This window comes from Hemiscyllium ocellatum, chromosome 15 (assembly GCF_020745735.1).
Source record: "Hemiscyllium ocellatum isolate sHemOce1 chromosome 15, sHemOce1.pat.X.cur, whole genome shotgun sequence".
NCBI lineage: Eukaryota > Metazoa > Chordata > Chondrichthyes > Orectolobiformes > Hemiscylliidae > Hemiscyllium > Hemiscyllium ocellatum.
The window spans coordinates 38569064-38579056 of NC_083415.1; the positions used below are offsets into that span (position 1 = coordinate 38569064).

General features: G+C 40.2%; 1 protein-coding gene and 2 non-coding genes across 3 annotated transcripts; 2 read left to right on the forward strand and 1 right to left on the reverse strand.

Moving 5' to 3' along the window:
• The first annotated feature begins 235 nt into the window (after window positions 1–235).
• Window positions 236–307, forward strand: trnae-cuc (transfer RNA glutamic acid (anticodon CUC)). The gene has a single exon. It is a non-coding gene; the product is annotated as a tRNA-Glu (tRNA).
• Window positions 308–585: 278 nt separating this feature from the next.
• Window positions 586–657, reverse strand: trnae-cuc (transfer RNA glutamic acid (anticodon CUC)). The gene has a single exon. It is a non-coding gene; the product is annotated as a tRNA-Glu (tRNA).
• A 216-nt stretch (window positions 658–873) lies between these two features.
• Window positions 874–5856, forward strand: LOC132822951 (pancreatic progenitor cell differentiation and proliferation factor-like). The gene is made up of 5 exons (XM_060836395.1): window positions 874–1021; window positions 2364–2451; window positions 3448–3525; window positions 5170–5269; window positions 5591–5856. Exons 2-5 carry the CDS (start codon window positions 2397–2399, stop codon window positions 5667–5669), a joined length of 312 nt encoding a protein of 103 aa, XP_060692378.1. The 5' UTR covers window positions 874–1021; window positions 2364–2396; the 3' UTR covers window positions 5670–5856.
• Window positions 5857–9993: the final 4137 nt, after the last annotated feature.

The following is a 9993-nucleotide window of genomic DNA, read 5'->3' on the forward strand; positions in this document are numbered from 1 at the left end:
CTGACCAGTGCACGAAGGTCAATATTGTTTCCCCTCAGCAGTATTCACCTTCCATATTAGCAAGCGATTGATCATGGTAGTAGACAAGCATTCGATGTTGGATAAAAGATTACATTGTTCTAATTGAATTTGATCGTATTTGAAAATATCACACATCGAGAGAAGAAACGATCCTTTGTCTATTACATAATTGTGCAATAATCAAATACGGGTTTGTCTACCCATTTAGCAGAGCTCCCTGGTGGTCTAGTGGTTAGGATTCGGCGCTCTCACCGCCGCGGCCCGGGTTCGATTCCCGGTCAGGGAATGCAATTTTTTTCTTGTGTTTTCATTTTAAAATTATTTACAAAGTATTAATACGGACCGTTAATCTGATTGTGAAAAATACGTTTGCTTCACAGATTCCGACTAGCATGGTCTTAATAATTTTAAGGTGCTGTAATCTGTAGTAATTTCATCCTTTCTTGTTTATATTGAAATATCTTCATTAAAATGTCTTCAAAATAGTGGTAGCAAATTTAAATGAACTTTAATATACTCTATTCGAAGGTGTAACCGCCAATTCAAATTAAAATAAAATATCTATTCCCTGACCGGGAATCGAACCCGGGCCGCGGCGGTGAGAGCGCCGAATCCTAACCACTAGACCACCAGGGAAGTTGAGGGTACACTTTCACTCTGCATACTGGAGGCTGATTACGCCGATGTTGTCAGTTGTTTTTGTGTGGATCACGAAGGTGATTCTCCAGGCACTGATTGGATGAAAGTCAGGACGCCACCATGGGCAGTGTGTGCCTATTGGACGACCCCCATGATTGACGTTGAACAACGGTTTTCGGGCGGGGCGTTGCGGGCCTGGTTCTATATCAGGCGCGTGGAGCCCACGGTCCTTAACATTGACTTTTGAGTGGAGTACGTGAGGTGGTAGTGCTTCGTGCCGGTTTACGATTTCAAATGGGCCCTGTTGCCTAGCGTTTGCTTTCTTCAGTTATTACACTTGGAATCCTGTTTGGTGTCGAAGGTAATAGATAGGGGCGGAGGAGGGTGGTGGTGTTGTGTTGTGTTGTGGTGGGAGAGGACATCCTGGGGCCGGTGACTTCAATCCTGTTGCCCTTTCTCCATCGACTATCAGCCGGAGCCTGGGCTGTTGGTGGCCGCGGTGTGTATCCCTCCCCTCAGCCCGTGAGGCCTTTAAGCCGCTGGAGTGTCCACAGGGTGCGGTTCCCATTGCACTGTTTTCACTGAGTGAGTTACTCTCTCCCCAACGGGGGGTGCTGGAGCTGACTGTCATGTTGTTAACTCAGCTGTTTCTCCCCACTTGTGCCCCCCTCTGAGGTAATGTTGTTTGCAGCCTCACATTACTACAACAATACTGAGGATACTGAAAATCTGAAACAAAAATTGCTGGAAAGTTCCTTCAGAATTTCTGGATTTTTTTTTGTTGGTGCTACATTTGTCAGATTGTCCTTTTTTTTTGATGTTGACAACTCACTTGTGATAGTTTGACAGTCATTTTTGAACGTATGGGTGCTGTTAATTTGGCAGTGACTTACCTAAAATAGGTGACACTTCAATAATTTAATCCCCTGAATGATGCTTGGCAGTCTGTTAGGTTCAGAGAATGCTATTTGGGCCAAGAATCTGTTTATAACTTACAGGGTGTTACTGGGGCTGTCCAAAGCCTCTTCAAATTGGCAGCTAAACCATAATGTTGTATCTACTAAAATAATAAATTGCCTTTTTCTATTTTTCACATCTGTTATACTACAGCTTTTATTCAGTAAGATGTGTTAAAGAAATGCTAAAGTAGCAGCAATTAATTCTTAAACAATTCAACCTTGGTTTTTAATTCCTATTCTATAAATTGAGAATAATTTTAGGTCTGTAGTACTTGATGTTTTACTTTTGAGCAAGTCTGTTATTTTTAAGGCAACAGTTCAGATATAACCGGGAGAGAGGTGGAAACAGTCTAAACATAACTAAATTCTGTGTACTGTTTTGATTAAACTGGAATGAAATCCAAACCTAATCTACAAACTTCCCAATATATTGTTAAAACACTCCCATATGATCATATGTCTTTGTGCTACATATTGTCAAAGCTATTCTCAAACTTTGTCCCTTTATGTAAACCTGGTTTTGTGATGAGATTTTCCTTTAAAATTTGATTACCTTTTTGATGTGAAAGGCTTTTACTTAATAAAGGTGACCTATCCTATTTACTAGTATGTGGTTAAGATCAGACATTTCTCTATACTAGAATTGCACTGTAACTTTCAAGAACTTGTTGAACTACCAGTTGTGATGTTTTTGCTACACTGCAAATCTAAATATAGTTTTTAACTTCCTTTTGCTACTTCAAGGGTAACCATCAGATACTAGTTTGAAAGATTGCAATGGCATCCATTCCGTCAACTGGCTCTCTTACAGCAACCCATGACTATTACAGGAGTAAGTAATTCTATGAATAACAATCCTTTTGGGGTGTTTGCAGTAGGAGGATCTATTGAGTTACAGATAGCTGATTGGTTGATGTGCTCTTTGTGGGTGTTTTCCAACAGAAACAGCTGCAAACCTGATGAGTAACAACTTTCAGTAAAATTCAGTAATTTTTTTTCTCTTCAGCATGCTTACAAAATTTGTGAATACTTTTTGCAGTATTTTATCTATAAACAACAATGAAAGACTTTATTTTTGGTATACAGCAGGATTGAGTTTATAATTAGATTTTTTTTTGCTTAGCATGTATATGAAGGTGCCCATCAAATTCTAATTCTGATTGGGGCCAATGATACAGTAAGATTTATATATTTTTGACCTTTTACTTATCATGCTATATTCTATAATTACTATTATTTAAATAACTGATCAACCCTTTTAGGGATGGGGTCCTGAAAGGATTTTCTTTGTTCTGCAGAGGTAGACAGCACAAGCTTTTGAAAATTTTGTTTGTGTTTTTTTTAATATAATGGTGTTTCTTTAGATTTTAAATCTTTCAGTTCCTTTGCAAATTGGGGATGCTAAATGGGTTAATAATTTCATAAGTAATTTTGCAAACTAATTTTAGCTTGCTAATTATAATTAGCAAGGGACAATTCTATTAACAAACAAGCACAGTAACTTTATTTAAGATTGAAAGCTGTACTTCCAAGCCATTACTTAAATTTGAGGGTCCTCTCATTCCAGAGAATGAGGGCTCTGGAAATAGAGGGACCTGTGCTTTTCCAGGGTAATCTGTACTGTTCCATACTGGTTTTTTTCTTCTTGGCATAGCTGTAGTGATCATTCATCTGAACTGTTTTGTTTAGTGCAGGTTGCTGCTGCCTTTCAGCATTCAGGGAAGGGGACGAGCACATGTTATGAGGTGTTCAAGTTTTCCATGTTCTAAATTGTTTGTAAAATACTGATGTATGATCGATAACTTTAAGTCGAAACTTCTAATTTCAGGACGCCTTGGTTCTGCTTCCAGTAATAGTTCCTGTGGTAGCTCAGAGCACATGGGAGAAGTGATTCCACACCATCCAGGTAAGAGCACTTCCACTCCATATGTTTTAAAAATGCAGCTCATCTTGTCTTTGTAACAAATCTCTTTGGAAATGGTTTGAACTCCATATAAGCAAACAGTTAAGTTTAATTATGCTACCAAACTGCTTTTACCCAACTAATTTCTCATGCTGTTAATCTGATTTCATTGAAGTTAACTTTTGTATCAGGAAACAATTGAACGTGTAATTTGGTTTTTTAATCTTTACATGCTACCTTTTGTTATGTTGAATTATTATCTTTGACTAGTGATTATTTTGGCCATTTTAAAAATCCAAATTAAATATTTGGCACCAGGGGTATTGTTCAGCAAATGAAATAAAAATAGTATTAGAAAAATGCCTGATTGGCAAGAAAGAAAATATTTTTAAACTTATAACCTCTTGTGTCATAGAGCAAGCTGAAATTCTGGACTACTAAGAGAATGCATATTGAACACAAGATTGTTCATGTCGAAGCAAACCTTGAGTTTGAAATTGTTTAGTTGTTTAATTGCATTGTACATTTTTTTTGTCATTAAACTTTTTTTATACACCAGTTTTGTTGAGTATTAAACATTATTTTAAGACACTTTCTCTTCAAAGTGACAGAGGATTGAGGGCAGAGCAGTAGATCTGATGTATGTGGGCTTCAATAAGGTGTTTGACAAGGTTCCCATGGGATACTGGTTAAAGTTAGATCTCATGGAATACAGAAGTGGGTTTCAGGTAGAAGACAGAAGGTGGTGGTGGTGGGTTGTTTTTCAGACTGGAGGCCTGTGACCAGTGGAGTGCCACCAGGATCAGTGCTGTCCTCTACATTTTGCCACTTAGCTTTTTATGCTCGCATCCAAATCATTTTGTGTATGGTTAGTAAGATTGGAGATGTAGTGGACCGTGAAGAAGGTTACAACAGGATCTTGATCAGATGGGCCAATGGCTTGTGAAGTGGCAGATGGAGTTTAATTCTGATAAATGCAAGGTGCTGCATTTTGGGAAAGCAAATCTTAGCAGGACCTTAATGGTAAGGTCCAACAGGAGTTGGGAGGTCGTGTTGTGGCTGGACAGGACATTGGTTAGACCACTGTTGGAATATTGCATGCAATTCTGGTCTCCTTCCTATTAGAAAGATGTTGTGAAACTTGAAAGGGTTCAGAAAAGATTTGCAAGGATGTTGCCAGGGTTGGAGGACTTGAGCTAAAGGGACAGATTGAATAGGCTGGGACTGTTTTCCCTAGAGTGTCTGAGGCTGAGGGGTGACCTTCTAGAGGCTTACAAAAGTGAGGGGCATGGAAAGGATAAATAGTCTCTTCCCTGGAGTGGAGGAGTCCAGAACTAGAAGGCACAGGTTTAGGGTGAGGAGAAGATATAAAAGAGACCTAAGGGGCACCTTTTTCAGAGGGTGTTAAGTGTATGGAATGAGCTGCCAGAGGAAGTGGTACAATTGCAACATTTTAAGAGGCATTTGGATGGGTAAATGAATAGGAATGGTTTAGAGGGATATGGGCTGGGTGCTGGTAGGTGGGACTAGATTGGGTTGGGATATCTGTTCAGCATGGACAGGTTGGACCAAAGGGTTTGTTTCCATGCTCTGACTTTATAAAAACAATAGTTTTATAGCAACAGTTTGCTAATTTTGTATTTGCAGGATTACCAAAGTCTACAGCGGGCCAGTGGTGGATCAGTTTTTTCTTTGGAAAAACACAAAACCATCCAGTAATGACCACTCTGTCTGAATCCTCTGAGAGGTGAGCACTGTACAATGTAACGGAAAATGTCAATGGAAGATAATTCCAAGTAATCAAGAAACTCATTATGTAACAAACACTAAAGTCCTCTGGGAAGGAAAAAGTGAGGACTGCAGATGCTGAAGGTCAGCTTCTTCAGGAATGAAGAAGGGCTCATGCCCAAAACATCGATTCTCCTGCTCTTTGGATGCTGTCTGACCTGCTGTGCTTTTCCAGGAAAACATTTTCAGCAGTAAAGCCCTCTGATCAACTTGAAAGCCCTTTTTATAAGGGTGTTGGTATATAATGACTAATAGTGCAATAATTTTCTTTTGTTTCTAGTGGCAAGATCAACTGTATACTGCCTCAAGAAATGGCGAGGAAACGACATGCCAGTGAGCCCAGCAAACCTTCATCTTAATCTGGTTTCAACTTTTGAAGAAGATGCTAGGAATTTCAGGCGTTCCCAAACATTAAATTTTTAAAAATAAAGGCTGCTTGAGTTTCTAACTATATATTTTTAATAAAATCCAGTCCTCATTTTTTCCATTTTTAGTGAGGATTGTTTGTTTAATTGAACATCTAATAATAAAAACTTTAGCAGCCCATCTGTCTAGTTTTCCATTTACTTTTTTTCTTTTTGCTAGATGCCTTTGGCTTGTCATCTAATCAAATCATAGACATTTGTTATCTGGTCAGTAGCTTTCTCTACCTTTTTAGGTAGCAAGTGGCTCAAGTTAGCAACTGCTGCCACTGAGTGCCAAGGACCTGGGTTCAATTTCAGCCTCGGGTGACTGTCTGTAGAGTTAGGCACCAGCAGGATGTGCTATGTGGGTTTCCTTCCACAATACAAAGATGTGCAGGTTAGGTGAATTGGCTATATTAAATTGTGACTAATGTTCAGGGATGTGTAGGTTAGGTGTATTGGTCAGGGGTAAATGTAAAGTAACAGGATATGGGGATGAGTTTGGGAGGGTTGGTGTGGACTTGTTGGGCTGAATGGCCTGTATCGACGCTAGTATTCTGCTTTCACTGACTCTTAAAATCTCAATTCATACCATTGGTTAGCAATTATTTATCCAAATTTAATTTCCTCTTTCTTTTAAAGCAATATGATGTAAATGCATGTGACAGTCATCTGGTTGTTGAACAAGTATGCTGAGGCTGCTAATGCAAAATGTAGTATTGTCAGCATACAAATGTCTAACATCATCCCTCAGTTGTGAAATTGAGACAATAGAATGCCTGATCACTTAGCACAAATGGTGAAGTCAAAAGAGCCTTGGATATTTGGTTTCTGATCCAGTGCTGTTGGGGAAGCTTGAAGCTGAGTGGTACAAGATAGCTAGTTGACTACCATAAATGAGAACTTGTGTACCTTAACTTGCAGCACTGTACATTTTCACCTTAAAGGGACCTATGTGTTCATAGCTTCTCTTTACTGAGGCACAACTTTTAGTGTATTACATGCTGTGCAGCCTCAAGGATATATTGGGTACCAGCTACATAATAATAGTTGTTTCCAGAATGGGTGGTTTAATCTTTAGTGTTTTTATCATGTGGCTTTCAATTCTTCATGTATTAAGGCCTGCTATGCTTTTGATTGGTCTTCATCTTTGAGCATGATGCCCTGCCAATGTTACAATGATATAAAATACTGATATTTCATTTCCCTGGTTGACTTGATACCTGGGACTGTCATAGCCTGAACTCTCTTGGGAAAAAAAAACTAGTGGTACTGGAAAAGCACAGCAGGTCAGGCAGCATCCGAGGAGCAGGAAAATTGAAGTTTCTGGCAAAAGCCCTTCATCAGGAGCCCTTTTGTCTGAAATGTCCATTTTCCTGCTCTCTGGATGCTGCCTGACCTGTGCTTTTCCAGTACCACTCTGATCTGCAGTCCTCACTTTGCCCAATTATAGGTCACTGGTCAATTCAACAGCCCTTTCTTCCTCTGGGAAAGCATGCCTTGTTTTAAAAAAAGTTGAAATGCCATTTCATTGACTTCTTGCAAAGAAACAACAGTTATTCACAATCTTTCAAACCCAAGTCAACAAAAATGTTTAAATATGAAGTCTTTGTAATAGTTGTTCCCAAATACTCCTGTAGCTCCTAGGCCAGTGTAACACTAGAATAGGTTGATTTTTGGCATGCTCCATGTAGTGTTAGCAGGATGATTGTACCCTCAAAATATGATCAATATTCTTAATGCTTTGGAGGCCACTTCATAGTTAGCAATGTATAATAAATCTCCCGATATGTTGTCCAAAGTGCCTTTTCAGGCCATAGGCTCTTTTTAAGATGAGAATCAAAGACTTCTGAAGTAAATCCGAGCCCATATTGTCACTTTCAACTGAAATGAGTTGGAATATACACTGCAGGTTCTCATCAATTCAATAGGCAACGGAGCTGAAGATACCAATGTAAGTTTAAAATTAGTTTTATAGCGCAAAGAGCCTGCTGTCCTGGGACTGCAGTTTGAAAGAGAAGGCAAAATCGGATGTAATGGTGTTACAGTTAAAGGTAATTGAGGGCATGAGAGAGGAACTGACAAAAATAGACTGGAAGCAGAGCCTAGTGGGGAAGACAGTAGAGCAAAAATGGCAGGAGTTTGTGGGTGTAATTGAGGACACTGTACCGAGGTTCATCCCCCAAAAAAAATTAGCTGGGGTGGGATTAGACTTCCATGGCTGACAAAGGAAGTCAGGAAATCTATTAAAGAAAGAGATCCTATGCAGTGGGAAATCAGAAGATTGGGAAGGCTACAAAAACAGGATAACAAATAAGGAAGGAGAGGATCAAATATGAAGGTAGGCTAGCCAGTAATGGTAGAAATGATAGTAAAAATTTCTTTCAATACATAAGAAACAAACAACAGGCAAAAGTAGACATTAAGCCACTTCAAACTGATGCTGGAAGCCTAGTGATGGGAGATAAGGAAATAGCAGGAGAACTTAACAAGTACTTTGCGTCAGTCTTCACAGTGGAAGACATGAGTAATATTCAACAACTAAAGGGAGTCAGGGGGCAGAGTTGAGTATGGTTCTCATTACAAAAGAGAAAGTGCTAGAAAAGCTCAAAGGTCTTAAAATTGATAAATCTCCTGGCCCCAATGGGATACATCCTAGAGTTCTGAGGGAGGTGGCTGGGGAAATAGTGGAGGCATTGGTTGAGATCTTTCAAAAGTCACTGGAGTCAGGGAATGTCCCAGATGATTAGAAGATCGCTGTTGTAACCCTCTTGTTCAAGCAAGGGTCAAGACAAAAGATGGAAAATTTATAGGCCAACTAGCCTAAGTGTGGTTGTTGGTAAAATTCTAGAATCCATCATTAAGGATGAGGTTTCTAAATTCTTGGAAGAGCAGAGTCAGATTAGAACAAGTCAACATGGATTTAGCAAGGGGAGGTCATGTCTGACAAACCTGTTGGAATTCTTTTGAAGAAGTGACAAGTAAATTTAGACCAGGGAAACCCAGTGGATGTGGTCTATCTAGACTTCCAAAAGGCCTTTGATAAGGTGCCACAAAGGAGGTTGCTGAGCAAGGTGAGGGCCCATGCTGTTTGAGGTGAGCTACTGGTATGGATTGAGGATTGGCTGTCTGGCAGAAGACAGAGAGTTGGGAATAAAAGATTCTTTTTTGGAATGGCAGCCGGTGACAAGTGGTGTCCCGCAGAGTTCAGTGTTGGGGCTGCAGCTGTTCACATTATATATTAATGATCTGGATGAAGGGACTGGGGACATTCTAGTGAAGTTTGCCGATGATGCGAAGTTAGGTGGACAGGCAGGTAGTACTGAGGAAGTGGGGAGGCTGCAGAAGGATCTAGACAGTTTTGGGAGAGTGGTCCAGGAAATGGCTGATGGAATTCAACATGAGCAAATGCGAGGTCTTGCACTTTGGGAAAAAAGAATAAAAGCGTAGACTAGTTTCTAAACAGTGAGAAAATTCGTAAAGCCAAAGTACAAAGGGATCTGGGAGCGCTAGTCGTGGATTCTCTAAAGGTAAACATGCAGGTTGAGTCCGTGATTAAGAAAGCGAATGCAATGTTGTCTGTTATCTCAAGAGGGTTGGAATATAAAAACACCGTTGTGCTACTAAGATTTTATAAAGCTCTGGTTAGGCCCCGTTTGGAGTAGTGTCCAGTTTTGGCCCCCACACCTCAAGAAGGACATACTGGCACTGGAGCGTGTCCAGCGGAGATTCACACAGATGGTCCCTGGAATGGTAGGTCTAACATACAAGGAATGGCTGAGGATCCTGGGATTGTATTCATTGGAGTTTAGAAGATTTAGAGGAGATTTAATAGAAACTTACAAGATAATACATGGCTTGGAAAGGGTGGATGCTAGGAAATTGTTTCCGTTAGGCAAGAAGACTAGGACCCGTGGACACAGCCTTAGAATTAGAGGGGATCAATTCAGAACAAAAATGCGGAGACATTTCTTCAGCCAGAGTGTGGTAGGCCTGAAGAATTCATTGCTGCAGAGTGCAGTGGAGGCCGGGACGCTAAATGTCTTCAAGGCAGAGATTGATAAATTCTTGATGTCACAAGGAATTAAGGGCTACGGGGAGAATGCTGGTAAGTGGGGTTGAAATGCCCATCAGCCATGATTGAATGGCGGAGTGGACTCGATGGGCCGAATGGCCTTGCTTCCACTCCTATGTCTTATGGACTGACCTCTTCTCCCCCAATCTGTACTCTTCACTTTCTCAACCCACTTAGGGTTCAATCAAATGGTTGACCTGAAGA

Excerpts from the sequence above, each read along its gene's own strand:
- LOC132822951 (XM_060836395.1), top strand. The coding sequence starts at position 2,397 with ATGGCATCCATTCCGTCAACTGGCTCTCTTACAGCAACCCATGACTAT. Across the intron at positions 2,452-3,447 it reads AACCCATGACTATTACAGGA|GACGCCTTGGTTCTGCTTCC; the intron begins GTAAGTAATTCT and ends TTCTAATTTCAG. Across the intron at positions 5,270-5,590 it reads CTGTCTGAATCCTCTGAGAG|TGGCAAGATCAACTGTATAC; the intron begins GTGAGCACTGTA and ends TTTTGTTTCTAG.